The sequence below is a fragment of the Suillus clintonianus genome, assembly GCF_016758775.1.
Source record: "Suillus clintonianus strain FC179 chromosome Unknown DEU56scaffold_11, whole genome shotgun sequence".
In the NCBI taxonomy this organism is placed as follows: Eukaryota; Fungi; Basidiomycota; class Agaricomycetes; order Boletales; family Suillaceae; genus Suillus; species Suillus clintonianus.
This window is the reverse complement of record NW_024539235.1, coordinates 321,567-348,008: the sequence shown is the minus strand read 5'-3', so window position 1 is coordinate 348,008 and position 26,442 is coordinate 321,567. Positions and strand designations below refer to the sequence as shown.

Below are 26,442 nucleotides of genomic sequence, written 5' to 3'. Positions count from 1 at the left end.
TAACGTTACACATGTTAAAAGACTGATCTGTCAATTCATCAATTCCCAATTCCGAGTGGACCAAAAGTCCTTGGAGTGCATGCAATCGGCGTTGAAAATGATACGTCGTTGGCAAGAGGTTGAACACACGTGCAATCTACAGGACAAGGAAGAAACTATATTGAGTGATGCGAGCATTACGATGATATGCAGAAAACCTATGGGATAACATGCAAATGACAAGTAGGGGTAAAATACAGCGGACCGGGTATGAAGAAGGAAGGCCAGCTTGTGGTTGTAGGTAAGACTTTAGCAACTAAGCAAAATTTCCCAAGGAGTAAGTATCAGAAAGCACAGCGAAAAAAGGTGTTTGCGTCAAATGTGCATCACATCGCTCATTTCAAAGAGGCTGTTGTCTGCAGCCAGCTCATAAGCTCTTGTTCGAACGGCATTTCCGATGAGGATTGACGACTCACTGCGAACCCACTGAGTGTCCGGCTGGAATATTGGGAGGAAAGGCCGTGTGGCTGGCCGGACCGGTACGTCCGAGATGATCCTACAGTAGTCGTGTGTATTGGAGTAGAGGGTACTCCGTTCGTGGTCGTTCGTGAAGTCCTGGCGGTCAACGGAGTGGGAGCACTAATCTGCGACTTCTTGGGTGTCTCAGTGACTTTGGTTGCACGAGAACTCGTAAGGCTAGATGAAGAAAGCAAAGTCTTCGCAGTAGCTGGCGAAGGGCTAGTGATCTTGCTTCGGCGTCCTGCACGGAGGAAGTTATGTTGCAGCGCTGCTTGAGGTTTCATCCTTTTCTCAGGATCCCATACAAGGCACCGCGCGATGAAGTCAACAAAGTCATCGTCTTGGCACCGTAGAACTTGAGCAAGTGTTTTCGTGCCAGGTCGTCTACGACGACCTTTAGAGTTCACCACAGGTCGGGGTGCGCCATTGTTGTCTTAGTAAGGGTCAGGAAAATGATCAAAGGTCGTCAATATGCGTCATCTTACCGAAAAAGAGCCGCTTTCGGGAGCTACGATTGATAAAGTCCTTATCTGGGGGCCCCAAGACCTCCATGATGCAAGACAACTGCTCCTGCTCGTTTTCACCAGGGAAGATAGGGAAACCCGTATACAGCTCGGCGAGAATGCAACCCAAACTCCACATGTCGATAGCCATGTGATAATTCATGCCCAGGATAACTTCAGGCGACCGATAGAAACGACTCTGGATGTAAGTATAGACTATGCGCGGCTCAGTAAGATCTATAGACTGTGGCGGAAATAAACTCACTCTTCTCGTGCTCTAAGCAGCTACTACCGAAGTCTATGACTTTGATAGCACTCTTCGCTGGGTGTCGCAACAAGACATTCTAAACAGAGTCATAAGACAATCTGCCTGCAATGCGAGAATAACGAACCTCTGGCTTAAGATCGCAATGCACTATACGATGATGCCGCATCAAGCAAAGAGACAAAATCATCTGGCTCGTGAAGCGTCGTATCAAAGCAGTTGTGAACCCAACAAACCCGTTTGCTTTGATCAGTTCGTATAAATTGATGCTGAGTAGTTCCATGGCAATGCAGAGGTGATTACGGAAGTAGAAGTGCTCGGTCATCTTGATGACATGGTGCTTCTCTTCGTGGTCCTGAAAGACGCGTCGATAAATCTTCAAGAATAAAGTAAGTATGGATGCATACCCATTTACGAAGATTGTCTAAGATCTTGATCTCCACCAGGGCTTGGTGGTGGAAACGCTTTTTATTGCGGATGATCTTAATCGCCACAGATTCGCCCGTCTGGTGATCTCTGCAGTTCAGCACCTGACCGAATGAGCCCTTGCCCAAGGTATCCATGATTTCATAGCGGAAAGCGAGATGATCGCCATTCACTACTTGATAATCGCCGCGTTCATCATCGTAGCCGAAATTGTTGACAACAATCTCAGGATGGGCCTTCTTCTTTGGGCTCCCAGAACCTATGCAGTAAACCTGGGGATAGTTGAGAATTTCTTCCTTCTCATAATCGGATAGGAACTGAGCCTGGGAAGAATTCAACACCTCTGCGTGGAAATCAATGATTGAGCTTCTCAGGGTAGGAAGCATCTGACCTTCAGGTGTCAATGCAGGGCTTGGTGGTATCGGTTCTGGAAACTTGAGCAGATCATCCAATTCAGCCTGCGATGCCCCGTGTGCCATCTTCTTAGTCTGCTGCCGTCTGATGTATTGCATCATCTCTTCATCGCCAAGGAGTTCCTCTTCATCGATGGCGCTAGGGACTGGAGAAGGAGTCGATAGCGACTGACGACTTGAGGCAGGAGTCCCTGCATGAGCCCGATGGACGCTAGATGTCGAAGCGTTGTTGTTTGAAGACCGCGTGGAGAGAGAAATCTTGGGACTAAGCAGTTTCAAACCTTTTGACGGAGACAAAGCAGAAAACCTATGCGAGTGCGTTGTTTCGCTGGGAGGTGCCACCGAGGTAGTGGAGGCCACTGAGCCCGTGGACGCTTTACGCAGAGTGCTGAAAGAGACCGAATCACGATTGGATTTTCGAGGGATGCCGCCAGAGGATGGAGGCCCAGAGGCCTGCCTTGGAACTCGGGAATTGATTGATGGAGAAGCTCGGACAGACAGTCGCCTTGTCGTTTCGCCCGATGCCTTCATAACCGGTGCGTCACCACTATCCAGAACACCAAACTCGTTTATTGAAGGATCGGCGGGCGTTGGAGAAGGGTCCGTCGAAGGCGCAGTAACATTAAGGCTGATGCGACGACTGGATACGGTTGCACCTCCAAGTCCAGGAGATCCTGCAGCTGAGGTACGGCTCGAAATGCGAGGAATCTTGGTGGGCGTTTCCTTTGACATGCCACCTATCGAGTTCAAAAGCACTGACGGCGGGTAATCTTTCGACTCCTTTGCTACGCTATAACCAGTGGTTCCAACTGATGGTGACCCAGCGATTGTGGGCAAAGGTTGGTTGCGACTCCGTAGCGAAGCATCTGACTGCTTTTGCATTGAGCTTACAGTCTGTGAGGTCACACGTGATGTCGATGGTGTCCGCGTAACGGAGGATGCGGGAGTAGACGCCGAGGAACTGTTCTTTAGATTCGCAACACGCTGAGCAGTGGAGGCAGGTAATGCGGACATCTGCATGGGCGGTAAAGCAATAACAGAGGCACCCTTTTTTGGATCTGTGGACGATAGGGTCTGATAGGCCCACAATATTGTCAGATTCAATCCGAATATGAATACAGGAAGGCACGCACCTTCCCCCTCTTACGTCCCATCAACACAGATATTCTGCTTTCACTACGCTCCTTCTGATCTTGCTTCGACTTCTCCTTCTCCAAATCCTTGGACCTCGCGCTTTCCTTGGAAGTGCCATTGTCACTCTTATCCCCATGCAGACTTCTCCGCGAACTAGATTTCAACAATGAAGGAAGGCCAAGGCTAAGCACAGACGATTTCTTCTGTGAAGAGGCGGGAGTTGTCGGAACAGCACGGCTTGATTCTTTGTTTGGAGAGCGGCTTGTCTTGACGTGATGGGTTGCAGAAGCACCAGTGCCTGATGATGATTGCGTCGGTGATACTGACATGGTAACTGGGTTTGAAGGGGGTATTTGCATGCTCTGAGAGGACGAGCGACGGAAGAATGGTATGGACGATGGCGTGAGACGTTTAGATTGGTGACGCCGCATTGACGAGGGACTGAGTGGGGCATTATGAGCAGCAGATGTCGTGTGATGGCTGGCACTGGAAGCCGTTCCAGCGCGACTAGGTGCCTTGCCAGACAAGACAGCGGGGGACTTCGGATTGCGGGTAGATCCAACAGAAGACATGGAGGCGAGGGATGCAGCGGATGCCATTGCATCTGGCTGACCAGGAGACCAAGAAGCACCGGGAGCGACGGGAGGAGAAAGAGCTTGTTCCCTAGAACCCGACTTCCGCAACTGTTGCCCGAATGTCTGCACCGATCGTGGACTGAGAGGGAATCCCGAAGACTTGGTCGACGGCGAATCTTTCCCCTTCATCGATGACATTGACGGGGTGAGTTTGATATTGAGCGCATTCGAGAAGCTCCATTTCTTCGAGGGCGTCTTGGCGACTGAAGGAGCAGACTCGGGGGCGGAGTAGCTTCCGTGATTCGCAGACGACTGCAAGTACTGGGCGTGCGAATGTGAGAGTAGCTTCGAAGAACCAGGGGGAACCTCTAATGACATAGTGCGGTCAATGTCACTCTCATCAGCGCCAGAAGGAGGGAATGCAATCCCATGTGAGGATTGCGGAGGGGAACGATAAGTAGATAAGTCCTTGGGTAACGGTGGGACGGGGGGGACCCGATCTTCTTCTAGGGCTTCACCACTGGCGGCGAAGGAAGGTTGACGGTCCTTAAACGCTGCCACATCACCGCCTGAGTATGCACTGGAAATATCGCTGCCCGCGCTGTTCCGCCTTCCCTTCCCTGCACCAGTCGAATGACGACCAGAGGCTGAAGGACCAGATACTGAAGTCACGCTGGTGGCCGTTGACATAGATGCGGAATCACGCGAACTCGTTGGGGTACTTGTATATGTAGTGGATGATGCAGACCCACGCTTTGGAGTAAAACTCAAGCGTGTACTCATAGAACCCGGCTTTTTCGGAGTTTTCTCAACACCAGATGAGTTATACGCATGTTCGTCGCCGCTGACAATCCCACCACCCCGTACTTCGGTGTGCTCCTGCGAAGGGTCCCCGGAAAGAGAAATACCAAGGCCAATAGGCTGACGCTGAGAAAGTTCCTCCTTTCTCTCCCTGTCCTTAGTGCTGCCTCGGCGAGAAATTTTGCCTCCACCGTCAGAGCTAACGCCCTCCCAGTGCACTCCAGATCTGCCAGCAGTGCTAGCTGGCGTTCCAGGGCGACTCATACTCGAAGGCCTGCCAAAGCTCCCAACGCTCGCACGTGCGCGTGCGGTCTTCATCGACAGTCCGTCAAGCTTACGCAGAGCCTCAGCATGGGCATCGTCATCTAAACCCGGCCACCCTTCCTGCGTCCCGCGTAGAAGCGAGTGTGCAACACTGGGGGAGGAATGAGCTTGCGATTGGCCTTGAGGCTGTGTCATATCCTTGTGAGATGATGATGGACGCAGAGGCGGATTGGTGGTACTGGTGGCACTGCCAGCGTGCCGGAGAATATGTTGGATAGAGGTTGTCGAAGGAGAAGGAGGGAGATGGGAAAAATCTGTAGTATGCACGCGCCGAGTGTGTGCGTGAAGAGCAGCATCATGGCTCGACGATGAAGATCCAGCGGATAACTGTCGCGTATGTTTCTCCCTTTCCAAACGCACAGGCGTAGCATCCATCGGAGGGGGCACATCAGAAGGTTTGGCCGGTGTACTGACAGCAAGGCTTTCCCGACGCCGGGTACGATCACGAGATGCACTTCCAGAAACACTGGATCCAATGCTGCGATGCTTGCGCGTGGAAGCAGACTTTTCATCCCTGTCCCTGGTTGTTGAGCCGGTGCGGTCTTTTGGAGCACCCGACAGTTTGGAGACAAGAGAGCCTGTATGGTCCATTTCGAATTCGTCCGACGTGCGCTTCTTAGCCTTGCGCTGCGGAGTAAAAGCGCTAGGAGGAGACGACACAACCACTGGACCACCAATGAAGGGTTGCTCAGTAAGGAGGGGGGGTAACAGTGGCGAGGGTGGCTCTTCTGGAGATGCAGGGGGGTAATTGGGTAAGTGGGTGGGATGTAACAACTCAGAACCGAAAGGCTTGCGGGGATACAAAATTTCCTCGCCCCCACTTTCATCCGCTAGAGATCTACGTGAGCGGAGAGTACGGGTAACTTGTTTTATGTCCGTTGGCTACAAACCACCTGTGAGTTTATATAATGTTGATCTGACAAAATCATACCTCATCCTTGCCGTCTGACTCGCCATCGACTGCTTCGATGGTCCATGGACTATCGGGACCATCCTTCTCGACCTCGTCAATGACAAGTTCGTTGGTATCTTCCTCGAGGACATGGTCGTGAACCTGCTCATCGTGGCTATCTGTATCTTCATCATGAGTGCGCCTCTGTATTTTACCCCATCGAGGTGTAGCCAGCTCGCCTACACCAACGAGGCCCATCCTGTCGATATTGGCTGGATCGCGCCCTGGCGTAACTGGTTCATTTGGTGTGCGCGTCTCAGGCGTCATGGGGGGAAATCCTGGTTCAGGCAACTGCGGTGCAGGCGAGTCTCCGGGAGTCTGAATGCCAAAATAGTACGGGTCAAGGGAGGACAAAACTGATCCTGAACGCGATAGGATTTCGGGGTCTGTGTCCATCGGTGACAATTCGTCGTCAGGAGGTGCTGCTGAGATATGGAGCCTGGGCTGATTGAACCTTCAGTGTGATTCCGACACGAATTTGAGGTGATATTACCTGTGTGTTGTGGACTTGGTGCATATCTAAGCCATCATCCGCGATTTTCTTGTCGCTTCCTTGAGCAGCAAATGAAAGGTGGAGCTCGTGCTCACGTTGGCTGTCTAGAAGCGCAGACGTGGCCGACATTCCAGAGGAAGACCAACAATGAGTGAGAGAAACACGTAAACGACACCGTGGAACAGTGGAACTCAAAAAAAGCAACACGCGGTCGGTAAAGAACAAAGAAAAGAGAAAGGTAGACCAAATCCTGATGCCCTATCGGCGGTTGCTAGGTGGTATGATGGCGAAGCTGGTCGCCGTTGTTGACGACGACTAGCAAGAACGTGAGCAGAGAACTCTCAGAGTCTGCTGGCTGGCTCTCTTAGTCCTGGTGACACTAGGGTCCACAGCGCCCGCTATTTGGCTTTGTTTGCACTTGCAGTGGCTCTCCACCATTCCTCCTGTTGTCCTAATGCTTACATTTGCAGAAAAAATATACTGATCACTGTGGTATAGATCGCTGCCCACATGAACCAGTAATTGTGTAAGACAACACGATGATCTGATGGCAGTCGAACATGAACGTGAGCAAGGTGATTGGTGAGAAATACTCATGAGTAACAAGTATGCGGAGATATGAAGATCCTTGAGTCGGAGACACAGTCACAATTTTTTAGGTCCACACCCATATAGCCGCATCGTGTCTTTTGGCCAGTCATCGATCCCACGATTCGAGGGGTGAGTGGGTAATGCTAGAGTTCGTAAGAACATCGAGGTTTTGTAAATCGCTTAAATTATTCTCATTCCTGCAGAAGCAGAAGATGATCCTGGCAAAAATACCAGAAGCATTCCACACTGCAGGCTGTTGTGAAGTGTCTTCATATCCCAAATCTGCGTAGGCAGCTCGTCGCTTCGCAAGATACAATGATTATCGGATATGACACGAGCCTCGTGCATAGTTTATAAAACAATTGAATTGGATAGGCGAAATCGATTTCACAATGATGGAGAAGATAGTAAACACAAACCTAAGCTCCTGACAGATTTCGAAAAGAACATCGGCTTCCAAACCTCGGCCATGGTGCGGAAGATGATAAGAACCGATGGGGAAGGGCGATGAGTTGAATTAAATTGCTGGCAGTGAGAAACTGATCACATGGATTTCCGTCTCCTACAAAATCTGTCGAAAGGAGGCATTGTGCATCACTGTTGCGGAATTCGTGCACCTAAGGTGGAACTCCAGAGAGGTCATCGAGAAACGGTATGCAGCCGCTGGCGATTGGTAAGGCGTATGTTGTTACCGAACGCGGATAGCATTGGGTGGAAATCTGAAAAGCGACATGAGTGTCATCTCCGTCGTAAACGGTGGAATTGCGGAACATGATGCACTGACGTTGACGTACCGTATCTTGGGTAAAGGTTCTGGGCAAAAAAAGGATCCGGCCGCCTTATAACATTTATAGAGCGCACATGCGGAACGAGAAACTGGCCACCATTGAGATAGTGATCATAATTATCAATTTCGGTTCACGACCTGCAGGACGCAGGACGAGAGAGGAATATGGCAAAAGGCAATACGTCCTTCTTGGACAACTGAATTGTAGGTCGTGTTTTGATATGTGAAAGGAGGTACGGCTGGGATAAGCCGACCTTGAGAATTTACACAAGGCCGGGTTATAAACTTGGATCAAAATTCGCGGAGTGCGTAAGATATGACGAGAAGAACTGGATGGTGGCGGTTATCAGTATGTACGTTTTTACTCACTGTTCTACGAGAATAGCATAGCAGAAAGGGCTGTAAGCGGCAGAGATGGTGTTGGGGGTTGCAAATACATAGGAATTGCGTTTATGTGAACGCATCGTACATAGACTGAGAAGAGGAATCGCGGGATTGAAACTGGTTTCCAGGTAAACGCGCGGAGCCAGGCCAATTCGGATGCCCAGAATTGCATCACGGGGACCCACGAGAAGCGGCGACTTAGCGTTTCGCTGAATTGAATGCAAAAATAGTCAATGTCACGATGAAGGTTGCAATTCAGTCTAACTGAGCAACACACTACCGGTCAGATGATGATGATCCTGCCTGTTCTGTGGTGCAGTTGTCGGATGCGAACTACGCACAGGCGGTGGCCTATGGTATAAGATTGTCCACTTGCCAAGTCTTGAACTGTAGATTTAGTTTTTAAACACAATCTCAAGCTAAAATGGACTTGGCCATGTACTAGTAGGCCGTCCATATAATTGACTTGTGTGAAATGAAAAAGAAATACATGACACAGGGTCGTCTTCCGGGTATTTGGAGGATAAAAAGGGTTGATGTTGGAACTCAGCGCAACATCCGACCCCTCTTACTTTCTAACTCCATCACCGACAGTCCGCCTTAGTCCGCCTAGCTCAGCGAAAGTCTCATTGTCCAAGGTAGGTTCTCACAATCGAAAGTGACTTATTGTTGCCAATTGACAATCTGCCATCATGTTCTTATCATCTTCAAGCGTATCTGTATTTTACTTGCAATTCACAAGTTTGACCTCACAACCGTCTTCTCGGTCTAAACTTCTTAACGCGTTCACAACCTGCAGCATTTCGGTTCCCACCACGTGAACAAGAACAGGGACCAAGGGCCGGAAGTGCGTCCAACTCGTGTAGCAAAGAGCCCTGAGCTAATCTTCCGAATCGTACTAATTCTTCCGCTCCTCCACCGTCTTTCCTGCTTACCTCGTGTCTTTACCCACAGCAATATTCTTCAAACTTCCTACACATCCATAAAAGTCAACAAACTCGAACCATCAGCACTCAGGGACGCCACAAACAGTCTCTTTTCTTCTCGCCCTCAGCAGCATGTCTTCTGTGGAGCGCAATCAAACCCCAGACGGCGACGACCTCGCTGAGCCGCAGTCTACAGACCTTCAACCTCAAATGACAGTTCATCCCGTCAATGGCTACTCTAGTATGCCAATGCATATGTATCCTTTCCCACCCGGCCTAGTTGCCACACAACCTCTTCGTTCCAAACGCAGGCAAGTCAAAAACGCTTGCACAAACTGCCAGAAGGCATGCAAGAAGTGTGACGACGCCCGTCCTTGCCTCCGTTGCGTCAAATATGGCATCGCTGAAGAGTGTGTCGATTCCCAGCGCAAGGAGAGGAAAAAAGGCGTGAAAAGGGGACCCTACAAGAAGCGCGATGGCAAAGGTATGATCACACTCCCTCCGTTTGTGCACGACTCTGAGATGCCACTCGTCCATTCGTTCCCCCCATGCTCTTATCTCATCGGTTCATTCCTCTTCGTTCTAACCTTCGTTGAGATCTTGTAGGCACCAATGCCGACATTGGCGATGTGCCCGAGCAACCTAGCATTCCCGTCACGACGGAAGTGCCAACCCAGTCGGCGTCGCCGCCTTTGCAGGCGACTTATATGGCGCCTATTGGGTATTCAATGTTCCCGGGACAGTTCCCAGGTTCGCCTACTCCCAAGCCTGGCGAGCCATCCCCGGCGTACTATCCCCAGTTCTATGCAATCACCCCCGTGCCTCATCCTGGACAGAATGGGCATCCAGGTCAAGACCCAGAACAGGGCTACCCGTCCATGGCCCAGTACATTCCGGCCGCATTCCTTCCATATGCGCCGCAGTCGTATGGATACATGTATCCGCACCGCCCTGACGGCCAGATGCAGATGATGAGCCCCCATTATGCTCCTTATCCCCAGATGTACGGCAAGCCGCCTTCGGCTGGGGGTTCAAGCGACTCTGGCCATCTCAATGGGCGGAATCACGGTGACGACTAGACGAGGTACATAGCGTCTCAAAGGAACCCTTTTCCCCATTTAACTTCTTGATTTCGCGTAACGTGCCCTTGTGATGTGTCGTTTGTATATTAAACGGAGGGCTTGTTTAAACCTACATGCATCCATCTCATCTCGCCTTGCCTACGTCGTTCCTGTACTGTTATATAGCATTGTCCATACCTCGTTGTTCGTTGTGCCTAGGTCTATTTGCTTGATGCATTGTTGCCTTTGCCATCTTTGACTGATCTCCATTTGCTTCAATATGACTCGATTGAAACTGTACTCTTTGAGTCAACTTTGAGTTCAATGAAATTCACGCCTTTGTAAAAGTCCATTTCTTATATTGAAACGGTGATATAACATCCTCCGCACGAAAACCACGAGGAGAATGAACGTAACGAGAGAATGAACCTTATGACCCGCCCACTCGCAGCTTGTGCATGAAACATCATTCATTTTGAGTCGAACCTCCCGGTAACATCCCCCCACATTCTGCGGTTCGATCCCGTCAATCAATACCCCGCTATTCCCTAAATCGTTTGCCCTTAGCAGAATCTCGATCCACAGGCACCCATAGTTCGCGGGAATGCAGTGGAGCGTCGCTGTGTTCTGCGCTCCGCGGCGCTGGGTTTCCATGGTCCTGCACCGGAAAGTTTTGCTTACGGATATGATAATAATTGAATGTATTTGGGGTGTGCCAAGATGATTCATTCGGGTATCAAGGCTTGAGCCTGGGAGCGAGAAGGGATCTGCGCAGAGAGAATTTGGTAGCAAAGTTAGCGCTCGAACGCGCCTGAGGTAATAAGACTTTGCTCACGGTGTGATCATTGAATGCGACTTCGGCACCTCTGAGGGCAACTGCCGAGCCCGTTTCATGGGCCAACATTCGAACCAAGAACATGCGGAAGTGGTGCCCGTTCATGTCGCGACGACCAGGCCCAGTGACTGGCAGTAAACTTCCAAGCTCGAGACTATACGGCCAAATGCAATCTCCCCAGCCCGATAACGCGAGTTGGCCCTTCTTTCTCAGTGGCGCAATGAACCATGAATCAACGTCGAGGTCATTACGGGGAGGAATGGAAGCAACGGTAGCGAAGAGTAATGATAACTACCACCCAGGCTATCGCCACGTTGGCACCCCAGAACTCTACTTCATTGAGATGGAAGCGAGCAATGTTGGTGGTCGGAAGGGTTCCTAAGCGAAGGGCACGACCCATGTATTGGGTGTATCAGCGGAAAATATCCATGCTTGCGCAACGCGCAGAGAGGGGCGGGACAGCGCAGAGAATTGGCATCCGTGGCAAACGAGCGCGGAGCACGCGAAAATGTTGAAATCATGTCCATTCGTCTTCCGCCGGGTGCTGCGATGGAGGGGCATCCACACAACTGAAACAGGTACGTGCCATGCGCCTTAAATTCTTGGACAATCACTGAGGCCATCCGCCGTGATTATACTCGGAACATCGCCGACGTGCCAGATATCTACGAATCCCAGGACTCGTATGGTTGTCCTGTGGTTGTCGTGCGAGGTCTCGATACCTGCAATACATTCGTTCAAATCGCTGAGGCAACGGATGTGAATCCAGAGTATAGTAGTCCCAATAACATCCTCAGATAGTAACTGATTATGAGGATGTGGTCTGTGATGAACAGACTCCGGAAATAGGGGATGACGACAGGCCCCATCTCACATGACGGTTCAAGCATGGCGACAAGCCAGTAAATAGTGGCCGTATACCCAGACTTGCTTGGGATGGATTCCTGAGCATAAAATTCCGTATCAACGCCGCGTCTGGATGCCCACGGATTAGATTTACTTACTGGTATCTTATCCAGTCACGGCGCATGTATAGCAATTGCACATCATGAGGGCAGTCGAGACAATTATCCAGGTCAGTCTCCCCTCTGGTCTACCCTTCATTGCGATAGGGGAGGGCCGAGAGCTTGGCGCGGCAATTGCCCTACTGGTTCACTAGGTCCATCTCCGCACCTCGCCTTGGATTTCTGGTGGAAGATGCTGGGGTGTATTTCCGAAAGCACATTTCGGGCACCTCTGGACGTGGTTTGATTCATCTCGCAAGAACATATTCTCTGATCCGCGGGTTTGAGAAAGCAGATCGGATATGATCGAAGTGTCGCTGAACTGAAAGACGTGAGTGAAAGAACGTGATCACCGACTAGTACTGATAAGCCCGCACCCGGATCTAAAAAGATCTCCATTTCATGGCTCCATTATTGACCAGTACTGACAGGCCCTCGCCTGGATATGAAAAGATCTCCTTCGTTTCAAGGTTGCCCGTTATTGAAGAGCAGAACTGTCCCCGTCTTCTTGCAAAATTCGTGTGGGCAAAATTCGCGGGCTTGGTGGCACATCGGTTCATCGATCTTCATGACAAATTCCGGTTCGAACCTCCCGTGATTAAGGCGACGAGCGTTGAGGGCACCCGTAGGATTGGTGGTTATCAGGCGTGTTGTATTATTCCTGCGGCGCTCCCAGTGTTGACAGCGCAGCAATGACCATGATTTGACCGCGGCATGTGGTGGCACAATCACGGCGGGTCTGCGTGACTCCGCCGCCCACACTCGTCGGAGTTGATGGATGCGCATTGCGCATCACACTCACTCATTCTTCCTCCCCCGTCAGCAGTTTTTTTCTTCTCGCCGCTTATGACCGAAGCAGAAGGATATCTGCATACTGTGTAGAAAATAAAGGGCTTCGAGTCGCTTCCACGCTCAGTACAAACAAGCCTGGCAAAAAAATTCATGTCATATGGCCGCTTCGCGGCGCTGAACTGCAATCGCTTCTCGGCAGTTCTGCGCCATGCTAAATATATTTTCCTTTGTCGGTCACTCGTCAGTATTTGGACGCAGCGGCTTCAGCAGAATGGTTCCCCAACACGCAACGCTCAAGGCACTCCCGCGCAAAATACATCTTGCACAAAGTCGTTTCCATAGGATCTGATTCTCCAATGAGATAGTTCACCGTGAACTATCTCATTCATCTCCACGCCCAGGATGAACGGACAAGCTGAATTTCGCATGGGAAAAAGAGTGATCCTTGCCACAAGTGTTGCGGTCCCAGTCCACTATCACTGAACTTAACCGCCACTCCGGAGTCCCTGGGGCCTGGGTTACGGAGAAGAGGCGTTCCAAGAGTGCTCAGGGTCGAGTATCGAAACCTACGGGTGGAATATACTGAGGACGTTTATTCAACCGATTGTAATTCCATCCCCCCCATTTGTTCCACTATATTTCAGGTACACAGGACGTCAGGTCCGTGACTCCTGCAACGTCTCTCTATTCGATGTAAAGGATGGGGTCAGCATTACCCTGCTACAATCGCTCGTACTCCCCCGTGTACTAGTCCATGCTCCTCCCCTTGTGAAAAAAGTATTTTTCCCTACGTTTCCAGCTGTTTCGGTCCAGTCGGATTCTATTGCAGAGGGACTGATTAACAGACGGATCTCGCTTCTATTGTATTTTCCAAAGACATGATTATCGGAGGAGACGAAATAATTGCTACTAGCATCGTCTTAGCGGAAGACTGGTGACCTGGGCCTATGGTGGACTGTACCATCGATCATCACAAACTTCAGACAACCACTGGTTCGGATACAATTTGCAATATCTCACTCAACTCTACTTCAAATCATATTCTGCTTGACCACATATCATTATACACCCGCAATACACTACTACGAAGTTGAATCCGTTGAATTTTTCGAGATATGATTAAGATCCTTGTTGAGGTGTGATGGAGCCAAAAGTCACGGTCTGCTTGTTACCAAATCGAGTCTGCCGTAGCGGAGTTTCAGTTCTGCCGAACCACTCACTATTGCCAGTCATTGTTCTGGTAGCGGAGCTCCAATTTAAACACATTGTGGCAGATTTCTTGAAAAACGGATGGGGCGCGCTCGGTGCAGGAGTATCCGTACCACAACTGCGATCAAAGGGGTTCAGCTCGATTTGCGGATTGAAGCCCTTTTGAAGTTCAACAGACGATGCACTAAGTACTTCGTATTATTATACTTGCAGTAGTAGCCACGATTGAAAGGGCTACAGCTTTCGTTCATAACATGACCAAACACACACCAGCTGAGTCGAACTCGATATTGCAAGATTCTACTCCTTTTTACTGCAATACCCTTCTCTCGAAATCTCGCACATGAATCAACAACCATCCTTAGGTCGTTCAAGAGACAGAGATGGCGGGCTGTTGAAACGTTCTCTAACCTCTTTATTCTCTCTTATGGGTCTCCAACTTGGCTCTCGTCTATTGACCTTTGTTTTGAATCAAGCACTATTTCGATTAGCCTCCCCAAAAGCATACGGAACTGCCGCAATCCAATTTGAGCTTATTTTGAGCACCATACTGTTTCTCAGCCGGGAAGGCGTCAGGAATGCGCTGCTCAGAGCATGGCCGCGGGATACCACCATCCATACCCAAGGATCAGCTTCTAACGACGACCACATACATGCTTTGACAAATCTATCTGCCTTGCCAATTATCCTAGGAGTTCCAGTGTCTCTAGCTACGGCAGTTGCATATGCTACACTCGCCAGCATCGATGTTCGTCATCAGCCATATTTTCACGTGGCCTTATCGGCCTACGTGTTCGCCGCGTTAAGCGAGCTCTTCAACGAACCCATGCATAATCGGTATGTAGAAAATATCAGTGGCACACGTTTCTCTCTCAACCTGCCAGGGCCATGGGTGAAGTTCGCACTGGAGCTAGAGTAAGAGCTGAAGGTCTCGGGATAACATGCAAGACCTTGGTCACTTATCTTGTCCTCCTATACGACTCGACCAGACCAGAATCCGGGGAATTTGCGCTCGTGGCTTTTGCGCTAGGCCAGCTTGCATACAGCGTTGTGGTATTTTTTAGTTACGTGTATCAAATGGGTTATCCCACCTTCTGGCCGACGCGTCTTCCTGCACGACAGTCATCCGATGTGGCTGCTTCTAGGTGAGCTCATTCACTTGTTCAAGAGTTAATTCTCTGATCACGACTGTCAGATCGACATTCTATCGCATTGCCTCGCAATACTTTGACGTTAGCAGTCTATATTTGTCTCTGACCATGACCGGGCAATCCCTTGTCAAACATATCTTGACAGAGGGAGACAAGATTATATTGTCTTGGTGGAGCGATTTGGAGGATCAAGGAGGATACGCGATCGCCGTGAACTATGGTGCGTACCATTCCAGTCTGGGGTATTACATGCATAGTGATGGCCCAATTTGTGTGCAGGTTCTCTGGTTGCACGAATATTTTTTCAACCTCTGGAGGAAATATGTCGAGTCTACTTTTCAAGAATTTTGTGCCCCACGGCTGAGGCAAAATCCACGTCGACTGGTGCACAATTTGACAGACACTCACTATGTCAAGCCTCACAGATGTTGCTGTCGCTAGTCTCCATCCAACTAGCATGTTCCGTCCTTGTTATTGTATTTGCCACGGTCTACCTTCCAATCTTTCTGCACCTATTGCTCCCGTCCCAGTACCTGTCAACAAGCGCCCCGAAAGTTCTCGCAGCTTGGGTTTGGTATATTCCTGCCCTCGCGATCAATGGTGTACTTGAAGCTTTCTTCTCAAGCATCGCAACGTCTCAAGATCTTCGAAGACAAAGCAGGTATGTACTCCATCCACCACAATTTATCTTAACCTGATTCAAATGATAAGATGGCTCGTTGGCTTTTCCGTCGTATTCATTCTTTCTGCGATCGGATTTTACACCTCGGGTTTCGGTGACGTCTCTCTGGTATACGCAAACATAATCAACCTAGCGGTCCGGATAATCCACGCCGCACAATACACGTCGACCTTCTTTAACAGACATAAAACTGCTCATAGATGGAATGCCTCAATGCCAACATGGCAATTCCTTCTAGCTGCCGTGATATGTTACTTGGCGATTTCCACAACCTCAATACATCATCAGGCTATTATTCTACTTCAAACAGAAGGCCGCGGAGCAATTCTTTCCACAGTCGTCATATCTCATGTAGCGCAGGGAGTCGGGATGGGACTGTGTTGTGTCGCAACATGGTGGCTAACGTCTGGCCGATACCTGGTGAAACGGGCGCCAATAAAGATTGATTGATCTGGGTGTATAATCTGTCAAACATTTACTGATGTCCCCCACTTTCCCAACCGTATCGCATTTTTATCGTAAACTGCATTTTGTATGTGAAATGAATGAATCGATAACATTATCCATGATGTGTGCGCTTGATCAAGCTACTTACACAGTACATCATGCATCATGCAGTAATGCTTAGATCATTCGTTCTAAATTTGTCGTGTTTACTGTGATGGCTGTACTGCCGCCATTAGCATCACTACTAGTACTGGTCGAGAACTTCACTTCCTTGCGCCTCAAGCTTCAGCGCCGCAGCTCCAGAGTTCTCAAATTTGATCGTCGTCACAGATCATGGCGTCCAAGGGCGATATCGAAGAGTTGGATGAGGCATGTCATGCAATAGTCCACAGTAGACGTGAAAGGTCGCTTACACAGCAGGCAGAATCAATTGACAGCCGACAGTGGCGAGCTTTACTTATTTCAATGGTTGTCGAATCTGGAGAGAAGACTCAGGGATGCAAGCACCGTATGTGGGTTCAAAATGGCTGCATTTCACCGCAATTCAACATTTCACAGGAAACGCTCAAGGAGACCCAATCTTCAGTAGAAGCCACGCTACTGAAAGTGCTTATACCTTCCGAGACATACCCTTCTCCTGGTCGACCGCTGCGCAATCTGGCTGCAAGATGCCTTTTAGTCCTGTATAATCGTGGAGAATCCAGGTCATTGTTTGACACCTTAAGGGCGTTGCTCAAGCCGGCCTCTGACATCAAAGCCACGGATAAGGACTCGACTCGAATGTCAGCAGGAAATCCGTGCTTGACCAGTACTTTTGAATGACATTCCGCTTACAGCGCCGCACTCTGGACCATTGGAGAGTTGATGGAGGCCTTCGGCTCCCAGGTTCGACATTTCCCTCTTTTTCAATAACGCTCTGATCGCTCGAGGCAGTTCATGTCCTTTATGGCTGAAACCGCCACTATCGCAATAAAAACATTGAGGTCATCTGCGGTGCGTTGAACATTTACATGTTATTCGTTTTTCGTTCTCTCATCACCATCAAAGTCGCCGCACGTCCGATATCATGCACTTACCATGCTCCGGAAAACCTTGGTTTCAGCCAAGAAGGCGTTGAGTGACTCTCTCGCAAAGGACATAGTTAAGCAAATGAAGAACGCTTTAACTGATAAAGCCCTCCCTGTCCAGCGAGCTGCCACTGCTGTAAGATTCTCGCCTGTGAACTGCAGTTAGTGAACTCAACTGTGCGCAGGTCTTAGCGATCGTATATACTCCCGAAGACTCCGTCACGCTCGCAGATGTGGAGTCGATCATGAATATTTGCGTTAAAAGTCTTGAGAACAGTGACCAGGTGACAACGCAATCGCTGGCGCAGCTAGTGGGACATATGCTTGCGGCTACCCAAGTGGAACGTGCCGTGACAGTCTCAGAGCAGTCACAAAAGGGTAAGAAGGAACAAGAAGACTTCGATATCTCTACTCCTGCACATATCGCAGCCGAAAACACCAAAGTCCTATTGATGCCAGGAGATATGCTATCACAAATCTCTACCCAGTTTAACAAAGCTCACAGCCGCAAAACTCGTGCGGGAATCTTCATGTTTTACGTCGCACTGCTGGCAAAACTTGGACCAGCATTTGTGGAAACCAATTATTCTCTACTTGTTGGTCACCTCATGACCGAGATCGTCTCCAATCCCAAGAATGGAGCCACGAGATATGACAAACTCTTCATCCGGAAGCTTGTCGGCGCCCTTTTACGAGAGTTAATTGCAGTGCGAATGCTGACCGAGCAGGGTCAAATAGCTGCAATTCAAGATCTCTCCTCGTCATACTTGAAAAGATGGCCAGCATTGATGCCGGGGCAGGTGGCCCCATCTTCAGGTATTCTGACAATAGCACTTGAGGAGGTTGCAGGTCTATTGCAACAACTAGGCAATGCACCTCCGCCGGTTCAGGTAAGTCGTGTGTGAAGTCGGAACTTTGGCATATCTATAAACTCGATGTAGGATGCTGTCTCTGCACCATTAATGACACTGCTTACGCACCCAAGCCACTCGGTTCGTGTCAATGCGAGTTGGACCCTCCGTTGCTTCTGCTATTCTACCCCCCTCCGTCTACCGAAGGCAATGCTGGCGATCGCGGAGTCTTTACAGCGCGACATTGAATCTCTCCAATCTCCTGCAGCTCCTTCGGACATTGGTCGCCGGACACTCGGTCATTCCTATGGTTTGGCAGCCCTTGTCGCCATTGTGCCGCATCGTCCCCTATACGTGTCTTTTGACGTGTCAGCCAGCGTTCTTGATACCGCTACTCAACTCCTTAAACGCGTTAGTGACCATGATGTTCATGTTGCAGGGGTAGAGGTTGAAGTGGCCTGGACATTGATTGCATCGCTGATGCTGCTTGGACCAAATTTTGTCCGGTCACATCTGCCTCAGCTACTGGTGCTTTGGCGTAATGCATTACCGAAACCTACTGCGAAAGACAATGTTTCGGGTCGGTCAGCTGCCGAGTGGAAGTTTCTCCTGCATGTCCGCGAAAGTGCGCTTGGGGCAATCCTTTGTTTTTTGCTTCACAATAACCAACTCACCACTCTCGACGTCGCCCGGAGAATTTCATCTCTGCTTGGAAATGCCCTCTCGTTTTCAAATGTATTCTTGTCACAGACTATTGAAGAAGTTTCCGGACCCTCGGTAAATGAAGATACTGGTCCATCTCTTCGAACTCGCGAGGCTTCTCTTCGACGTAGGGCATACCAGTGTTTCTCCGCTCTTGGAACTTCCACTTTGACGGATTCTGTCCAATCAAGCTTATTGCAGTCCGTCCTTACTGTTTTTGCGGGTCCCGAGATCGACAACATATCTGCCATGCAAGCCTCGATTGCGTCTACCTCCGGCAGTTTCACATCGATCTGGCAGATGACAGACGGTTATGCATATGGACTTACCACACTCGAAATATCTGAAGACGGGGTCGACGAAAGCACACCATCTGAAAGTCCTCGCCGAGGCCACAGCAACAGTGATAGCATAGAACACTCAATAAGCGCACTGGTAGGACATAATCATCTGTGGATTTTTCATCCAATGTTGATCTACGCATCTAGTTACGCAAGCCGATATTAGGAGCTTGCGAGCATGATACACTTTCTCTTTCTATGATCAACCCATCAGAAGAGGAGAACCGGCCTTTTAATGCGCCGCCACCTGTGTCGTCAGTCTGTGACGCCGCTATCGAACTATTCTCTCAGTTGCTGCCAGTGCAGGACTTAAGCACTACTCTGCGCACGATTAGTCACTTGATAGAGTCCAATCGGTCTCCGAAGCTTGACAAGAACAGTGGGAGGAGGGCCGCCGTGATGTTGAATAGTGTTGTGGCCATCGTACGGACATTGCGTGTCTCCATGATTTCGCATCACCGACAATCTAAGGATATCCTTGGGCACTCTCAAGTCACTTCAGCTCTTGGAGCATTCTTGAAAGTAAGCCTACCGTTAAACTGCGGTTTAGCCATGAGTTTCTTAATCTCTTGCAGGATGCTCTGGTGGATGGTGACCCCGCGCTAAGATCTGCTAGCAGCGAGGCCATTGGGCGCCTTGCCAATATATCTGGAAGCTCCTTTTTGACGAGTCAAACCAAAGTATTGGTCGATTATATTGTTAGCAACCGTGATCCCCAAGGACGAGCCGGCTGTGCGCTGGCGTTCGGGTCTCTTTACAGCCATGTCGGTGGACTTGCGGCAGCCCCCATTTTAAAAACAACCGTGAACCTTCTCATGTCATTGAGCAATGATTCTCATCCGTTGGTCCACTTCTGGTCCCTCCGCGCACTGGGACATGTCATCAACGCCGCTAGTTTGGCCTTCGCTCCATTCGTGTCCAGCACCCTGGGAATGCTGCTCAAGATATACCTGTCGGACACTCACGAAGCGGAGGGAGGGACACTGAACAACGCCAATATTGGTGGTGACTTGCAAGCTTATCCCCTTGTCTGCTACATCCTGGATGCGATCATCACTATCCTCGGTCCTGATATTCACGACTCTCCGAGGACGAGAACAATTGTACTTGACCTTGTCCACGAATTTTCAGTGGAAGATGATGAACCCATCCTAGTGGAAGCTATAAGGTGCATCCAGCATCTCCTCATGTTTGCTCCCGAGCATGTGGACGTCCCGGAGATCGTGAATCGTTTCAGAAAACACCTTAGTTCATCTAGAAGATGCCTCAAACTCGCAGCAATTGATGCCCTTTATCAATTGGTTCAGAAAGACGCTCTAGCAATGTCCCGATTAGGCGGAGATCGCCTTGTGGAGGATTTGTTTGGAATGTTAGACGGTGACCCATCGATTGATGGAGTCAGAAACGTGATTTCGAGTTGGCTTCTTCAGACAGCGATTCACAATCCATCCGCCTGGATTGATCTTTGCCAGAGGATCATGTTGCGCATCAATGCATCCCAAAAAGTGGTCAATACGGCCAACAGTCTCATGGATGATGAAGGTCAATCATTGAGTGCATCTATGTCAAACGATGACACACGGCAAGGCAACACAGCTATGGTTGCTACATCACGCTGGAGGACGCAACTATTTGCACTGCGATGTTTACACGAAATCTGCACCCTAGTTGCGCGCTTTGGACGCAGAGAGCACCTCGACATACCTTTCGCTCGTACCCACGGCATTCCAGTGAACGGCCTCCTTGTATCCCGTGTTCCTGACTTGATCAAAATGGCCTTCACTGCGTCTGCGGCATATGTCACAGAGATACGGCTAGAAGGGTTGGTTGTATTGCGCGATGTCATCCAGGTAGGTGCATGAAAGATGGGGTCGCTTTTTTTAATGTATTTCAATAGGTGTTTTGCCATGCCCCTGACCCTGACTATCCAGATGCTCTTCTGCTTGAGCAACACCAAGCGCCTATCACAGCTGCACTTACTCCCGCCTTCTCTCCGGATTCAACTCCTGAAATTCTGTCTTCTGCCATCGATGCCTGTGCAGTATTTGTTGGCTGTGGCGTCGTTAGAGATGTAAGTCGGATGGGGAGAATTCTCAAGCAACTCACAACTGCACTCGGAGAGGTTGATGGTAGGTCTCTAAATATCTCATCCGTAAAGATATTCATGCTTTACCAAGAATCTGGCAATTTAACTATGGGTAATTTTGTGGACTTGAGCCCAAATGCATCAGGCATGTTAAGGGTGTCTATCCTCTCCGCGTGGGCTCGTCTGGAAATTGCTAGTTCTGAGCAGACGTACCTTCTGGATGTCATCAAACCATACAGATTGATATTGGCACCGCAATGGATTGCGTGCCTTCGGGATTATGCTGTCATCCGGGCAGATTCTGAATTCATACACGATGCTTCAGCGGTGGCTTTAGACCCGTCGTATGCAAGCCTCGGCAAAGTAGTTCTGCTCCCAGTAAGTTCCGATTATAACGATTATTATCAGTGAATCTCACTGTTTCAGTACTACGCTTCGTCTTGGGCCACGATCCTACAAGCTGTCGCGAATGCCATGAACCGCTCCGACCAATACATCTCGGCTGCTATCCTTGGGAAGGAGGTGGGGTCCGTTAATGGTATCGACTCCGCAGCAGAAGGGACAGCACCCCTTTTCTTCCCTCTTTTTGGCCTTATATATGAAGCACTCGCGACGTCCTCGCCAGACACCGCTTCACGAGTTGACACAGTGATTGCCTGCCTAGGGGCACTGAAATGCCTTCTCAACCCTCGCTATTCAGGGAAAGCTCTCCTGGAGCCTACTATTTTTAAAGAATTCATGAGTCTCAGTCATCGAATGGCTATGACAGAATCCGCAGAGATACTTATTCACCTTATCACTGTCCTGACTTCCTTTGCCAAAGACTTCGGCCAATACGTACCCGGAAGTGAGATCAAGTGAGTCTTCCCAGAAAATGTCCGTCATGAGAATCTCATACTTAGTCCAGCAGCAGCGGGAGTCAGAGCAACGCAACCATTCTTCCGGATTCGGTTTACGCTCATTGTCTCAAGATTTTTGCCTACACCCTTCGACACTCTCGTCATAATCCAGGAGCATCGTCGATTCGTAAGTCTTTTGGTATTTACTCTGTTGCACAATACGACGCATGTTTGCAGAAGGCGATCTGTCTAATATTACAAAGATGGTTTCTGGCTCCTTGAGTGCCTTCCACCTCGTTGCCTCGAGGACAGAATCCGCTGTTCGAGAGGATGTACGGGGAATAGGTTGCATGCTCTATGGCGGTACGAAAATCTTATCAGTGATTTCTCTTGCATGACCTCTTTCCAGAGTTGCTGAAAGACGAAACATCGGAAGCGGATTTGGTGACTCCTACCCTTCCGGCTTTCAGATCCTTGTTGGCCGTTTCGTGCCATCCCAGTGTCCGCGAACGTTACGGGAAGCTCATCCACGGCTTATTGTCTTCATGTCTACTGAATGTGGACGAAATGAGGTTTGCTTTTGAAATTACTACATGTTTGTGGGAGGCTAAAGCAATATAGGGGACGGGAAGGTTTGATTTCGTCGAGAAAAGTCAAAACCAACCTTCTCGCGGCGGTCCTCATCTTGACCGTCATTCCTCCACAAGTGGCGGTTGCTCGTGATGTGGTGGAACACCTGTTCTTCCTTATATCTCAGAAACTTGAAGAAGGCGATGAGGTATTCTTGTCTTTCAATGCTTTCAATTGTGGCGCTGAGCGATACGTTTCAGATGGCTATCGTAGCTGTTCACTGCGCCAAAACCCTTACGATCGCTGCGTCTGGAAGCGAACTGCTTCGGGCCTGCGTTCGGCTGCTTCTTCCCGCACTCATCCAATATGTTGCCAAAATGGTACCTCGAATGGACGACGGAACAGTGTCAGAGCAGCAGGCCATTTCGATAGACGAGGTTTGGAAAACATTTGCGACTCTCGTCTCGCTAGCTAAAGACGAACAACGTCAGTAGCCGTGGATTTGGTATAATACTGCATGATAGCTAATTCTAATTGTGCAGGTTCCCGCCTCTTGAGTGTCCTGCTACCGACAACCACGTTACTTTTACGTCCATCTCAGAATCCTCCATCGACTATACACTCTAGTGGCATAGCACACTTGCTTTCCCTGGCAGCTAGTTCGCCCACGTCCTTCAAGGAGGCCACCACTCAGCTGGATCCCTCTGTGCGGGAAGTACTCGAGATGTCAATTCGGAAGGCTGTCGAAGGCACAGCGGCCGCAGTGCAGCAGAGTATGAAGCCGCAGATCTCTTTGAGATCATTTTGATAAACCAGATACAATATGTACAAGCATAGGTCATGATATGTAACTTCTAGAGCAATTTAGGAGAGGGCAACATTTCATTGAACGATTTCGGCACCCTCTTCCGTCTGCCAATTTGGATGATTACCAAGGTACTCGGCCAGTCCCTCAAGACAGATTGTAACTTCTCCAACATTCATCCGTTCCTGAGCCGCGAAATACCAACATCTGTTCAAAACTTCCCATAGTTCATCATGCATCCACCGCGAAATATCTTCCGGCTCAGTTGGGCGAAGCGGCAGATGGCCGTCGTTGATGTCCATGATGACAGTGAGATCACGTTTTCTGTGCGAATAGGGTGCCTGCTTGGTTACAAGCTCCAGGATAGACATCCCGAACGCGAAGACGTCGCTGGCTTTGGTGGGCTTCACATCATCACCACCCAGGAGTTCTGGGGCGTTCCAGCGCACGTTGGAAGACCCAGTGTAGGCAGTAAATCCGTCCCTTCCAAGCACTTCGTCTAGGACCTGAGTATGTCCAAAGTCACTAATACATGCTACGCCCTGCACCGAGAACTGTGTTAGACCCTTGACGTTAGTCGAGGTGGAAAGGACACGCACTTGGGAGGAGACCAGCATATTGTTCTGGATTGAAACTGTAAACGAACAATCTACTTGTAAATCATAACGACTTACACATTTCACTACTCGCAAGGTCAGAAAATTGTCCTCACGAAGTACAGAGATGCACTCACGATTTCCATGGACAATGTTGCTTCCATGAAGATACTCGATGCCCCTTGCGGCTTGTGTGAGCTGAACGTTATTTAGATGAGTTTCGAGGCAATGATTAGGCTGATAGCATACTTGCCAAAGTGAGGGGGTTAATGGCAGGGTTCTTAATACGATATCTGGGTGCTATTAAGTAAGAACGACGATGTATTGTATTTCAGTACGGCGTACTCTAGTACATTGCCGTTTTCTTGCCACGTTGACACCTGCGTAGAATGCAGAGTTTTTATCAGGCGATGAAAATTATTACAGGAGCAGAAAGCCTACAATGTGAATAGGTCCCAAGTTGGTGATAACGCCGTATATTGTCAGAATGTTGTCGTGTTTAAGTTTCTCCCACACATTTATTTCGTGCTCATAGCGCTATGCGACACATCAATGGTAGTTGAGTCATGCAAGCGAATACCACGACATACCCTCGTCATCCTTCTGGCTTTCGTAGGGTCAGTGATACTGCGCAAAGTTTTGAGTGCGACCTTAGAAAGAGGTGTCAGTCGTCAAGTCACATAACGTCATCAAGAACTGGCTTACTTTCTCTCCTAACAATTCTCCTAGCCAGATGTCGCTGTACGTTCCAGAGCATATCGGAGTAGAGCTGCTGACTTTTTTGACCTGATTGTTCAGGACTTTGAGTGTCGGAGGTATTTTTGTCAGGCGTCGCAAATCTGTCAAAGCACTTTGAATCTGAGTTTGCACCGTCACCTCTAGCGAAGAACGCGAGGATACTGGAGATTCGACCATTTGTCCCTCAAAAAAAGTTCGGTCTGGTGACTGGGAGCTCTCACGCGGTGATTGTACGTGCAGTTGTATCAAGCGCTGTAAAAGGATGTTAAGGATCTAAGAATGAAAAACATCAAGCACCACTAGAACTTGCCTCCTGACCGGTTCTCATGAGATCAAGGGCATCCTGACCGCCGGCGTTGTGCCGTTGGGCGGCATCCCAAACCTGTTGTGGGGATATAATCAATTGCGCCAGCCTTTCCTCGATGCGATCTTGATTCATTTTCATAAGGTCCATAGACTGCTTCTGCATGATCATGACAGATAGGGGATTCTTGACCTGTGAAAAGCTTCAACATAAGTATAAGCGCAAGTTGCAGCAGTGGGCGTACGTGCAGGCGCTCCATAGTTACATTAACATCGTTCAGGCACCTATCCAGGTCGTTTTCTATTTGAGAGCTCTTGACTAAGGCATTGCATGAGCGCACGACAGTTCGTGACAGCTGGAACACGCACAGAAGCTTTTCATTTTGCTATATCGCGACCACTTTTGTATGCGGTCTCGTACAGCATACAAAACACTGTCTCAATACTACTATGAACAGCTATTCAACAGAGATCAGGGACCCAGACGACGCACAATTCAGCCTCTTCTAACGAAGATCGCATCTCATCGCAAGTGGGTCCAACTGCGTGTTCACTGATCAAGTTCAGCAACGAAGTGCATCTGTGAGCAAGTTGGGCAGACTTGCGCTAACAGAGATAATATTCTGTCTTGAGCTGGAGCAAGTGTCAAAACAAGAAAAGCGCGCCTTGTGTATGGCCACTTGGTTGCAAGCGGTGTTGATGGCCTGGAGTGCCATCCCAGCCCCCTGGGCGTACGGGACACCAGATGCGGCACCAGCTATCTCAAGAGCTCCCAATGTTGGGCTCACGAGGGTATTAAATAAACCCATGAGCGAGCTTCCTACAGGACACGGGGATATGTTTGATAGGTAGTGTCTGTTATAAGCTGTAACAGTGGAATTCTCGGCGTGCTTTTCGGGCAAGCGACATGCTGTGTGTGCATGCTGTCCGCAGGGGATCTACTAACTTCCGGACTTGTTCCAGCCTGACACGTGAGGATTGGCGCTTAATTGACTTCTACGACTAGAAACCTACCCAAAAAGACAATATTCTCCGCCAAAGTTCAACTTCATGATGTTCGTTAGTAACGCATAAGCTTACAATGGGTTCTCGCCTTTGACTCTAGTACTGAAATCCAGTGCTAACAATGAGGCCCTAATTACTGTGCAGGCGGGAAACGCAGTGCTCGGAAATTCGAAGTCGAAGCTTGAGGCTAGCAGTACCAGCTATGCACCGTGTTGTACGCGTGTGCACACGAGATCAAGTCAACTTCCGCTATATATAGGTCGAGCCCCATGATGGCATCCTGGGA

The 26,442-nt window shown here is 49.4% G+C and overlaps 5 protein-coding genes across 5 annotated transcripts; 3 read left to right on the top strand and 2 right to left on the bottom strand.

The window, feature by feature from the left end:
* Positions 1-4: 4 nt before the first annotated feature.
* On the bottom strand, positions 5-6,769 carry DEU56DRAFT_781420 (uncharacterized protein). Its single transcript, XM_041352038.1, has 10 exons — positions 6,385-6,769; positions 5,871-6,335; positions 3,239-5,821; positions 2,084-3,179; positions 1,674-2,035; positions 1,394-1,621; positions 1,267-1,345; positions 984-1,217; positions 456-931; positions 5-395 (listed from the first exon to the last, which is right to left on the bottom strand). Exons 1-10 carry the CDS (start codon positions 6,511-6,513, stop codon positions 375-377), a joined length of 5,673 nt encoding a protein of 1,890 aa, XP_041212453.1. The 5' UTR covers positions 6,514-6,769; the 3' UTR covers positions 5-374.
* Positions 6,770-8,714: 1,945 nt separating this feature from the next.
* On the top strand, positions 8,715-10,421 carry DEU56DRAFT_781405 (uncharacterized protein). Its single transcript, XM_041352037.1, has 3 exons — positions 8,715-8,784; positions 8,859-9,556; positions 9,679-10,421. The coding sequence occupies exons 2-3, from the start codon at positions 9,205-9,207 to the stop codon at positions 10,149-10,151; spliced, it is 825 nt and encodes a 274-aa protein (XP_041212452.1). The 5' UTR covers positions 8,715-8,784; positions 8,859-9,204; the 3' UTR covers positions 10,152-10,421.
* Positions 10,422-14,236: 3,815 nt separating this feature from the next.
* Positions 14,237-16,375, top strand: DEU56DRAFT_851512 (Rft protein-domain-containing protein). Its single transcript, XM_041355195.1, has 5 exons — positions 14,237-14,810; positions 14,858-15,118; positions 15,169-15,344; positions 15,404-15,785; positions 15,836-16,375. Exons 1-5 carry the CDS (start codon positions 14,317-14,319, stop codon positions 16,254-16,256), a joined length of 1,734 nt encoding a protein of 577 aa, XP_041212451.1. The 5' UTR covers positions 14,237-14,316; the 3' UTR covers positions 16,257-16,375.
* A 94-nt stretch (positions 16,376-16,469) lies between these two features.
* DEU56DRAFT_781395 (armadillo-type protein) lies at positions 16,470-23,600 on the top strand. The gene is made up of 19 exons (XM_041352036.1): positions 16,470-16,622; positions 16,678-16,761; positions 16,812-17,035; positions 17,090-17,138; positions 17,187-17,246; positions 17,301-17,456; positions 17,506-18,210; positions 18,262-19,308; positions 19,362-19,736; positions 19,790-21,064; positions 21,112-21,343; positions 21,392-21,678; positions 21,727-22,157; positions 22,211-22,326; positions 22,377-22,502; positions 22,549-22,711; positions 22,761-22,917; positions 22,970-23,195; positions 23,252-23,600. Exons 1-19 carry the CDS (start codon positions 16,587-16,589, stop codon positions 23,515-23,517), a joined length of 6,015 nt encoding a protein of 2,004 aa, XP_041212450.1. The 5' UTR covers positions 16,470-16,586; the 3' UTR covers positions 23,518-23,600.
* DEU56DRAFT_881291 (kinase-like domain-containing protein) lies at positions 23,592-26,387 on the bottom strand (the record flags this gene model as incomplete). Its single annotated transcript, XM_041356100.1, has 16 exons — positions 26,232-26,387; positions 26,166-26,181; positions 25,817-26,115; positions 25,645-25,757; positions 25,521-25,585; positions 25,397-25,470; positions 25,159-25,344; positions 24,816-25,100; positions 24,701-24,760; positions 24,552-24,647; positions 24,456-24,490; positions 24,364-24,403; positions 24,248-24,308; positions 24,189-24,196; positions 24,114-24,137; positions 23,592-24,056 (listed from the first exon to the last, which is right to left on the bottom strand). The coding sequence occupies exons 3-16, from the start codon at positions 25,958-25,960 to the stop codon at positions 23,592-23,594; spliced, it is 1,656 nt and encodes a 551-aa protein (XP_041212449.1). The 5' UTR covers positions 25,961-26,115; positions 26,166-26,181; positions 26,232-26,387.
* Positions 26,388-26,442: the final 55 nt, after the last annotated feature.

Coding starts and splice junctions, on each gene's coding strand:
- DEU56DRAFT_781395 (XM_041352036.1), top strand. CDS start 16,587: ATGGCGTCCAAGGGCGATATCGAAGAGTTGGATGAG. Junction 17,139..17,186: donor TGGAGGCCTTCGGCTCCCAG/GTTCGACATTTC, acceptor CGCTCGAGGCAG/TTCATGTCCTTTATGGCTGA. Junction 22,327..22,376: donor TCCAGGAGCATCGTCGATTC/GTAAGTCTTTTG, acceptor GCATGTTTGCAG/AAGGCGATCTGTCTAATATT.
- DEU56DRAFT_781420 (XM_041352038.1), bottom strand. CDS start 6,513: ATGTCGGCCACGTCTGCGCTTCTAGACAGCCAACGTGAGCACGAGCTC. Junction 1,346..1,393: donor ATTGCGATCTTAAGCCAGAG/GTTCGTTATTCT, acceptor GACTCTGTTTAG/AATGTCTTGTTGCGACACCC. Junction 932..983: donor CCGAAAGCGGCTCTTTTTCG/GTAAGATGACGC, acceptor ACCCTTACTAAG/ACAACAATGGCGCACCCCGA.
- DEU56DRAFT_781405 (XM_041352037.1), top strand. CDS start 9,205: ATGTCTTCTGTGGAGCGCAATCAAACCCCAGACGGCGACGACCTCGCT. Junction 9,557..9,678: donor CAAGAAGCGCGATGGCAAAG/GTATGATCACAC, acceptor GAGATCTTGTAG/GCACCAATGCCGACATTGGC.
- DEU56DRAFT_851512 (XM_041355195.1), top strand. CDS start 14,317: ATGAATCAACAACCATCCTTAGGTCGTTCAAGAGACAGAGATGGCGGG. Junction 15,119..15,168: donor TCCGATGTGGCTGCTTCTAG/GTGAGCTCATTC, acceptor CACGACTGTCAG/ATCGACATTCTATCGCATTG. Junction 15,345..15,403: donor CGCGATCGCCGTGAACTATG/GTGCGTACCATT, acceptor ATTTGTGTGCAG/GTTCTCTGGTTGCACGAATA.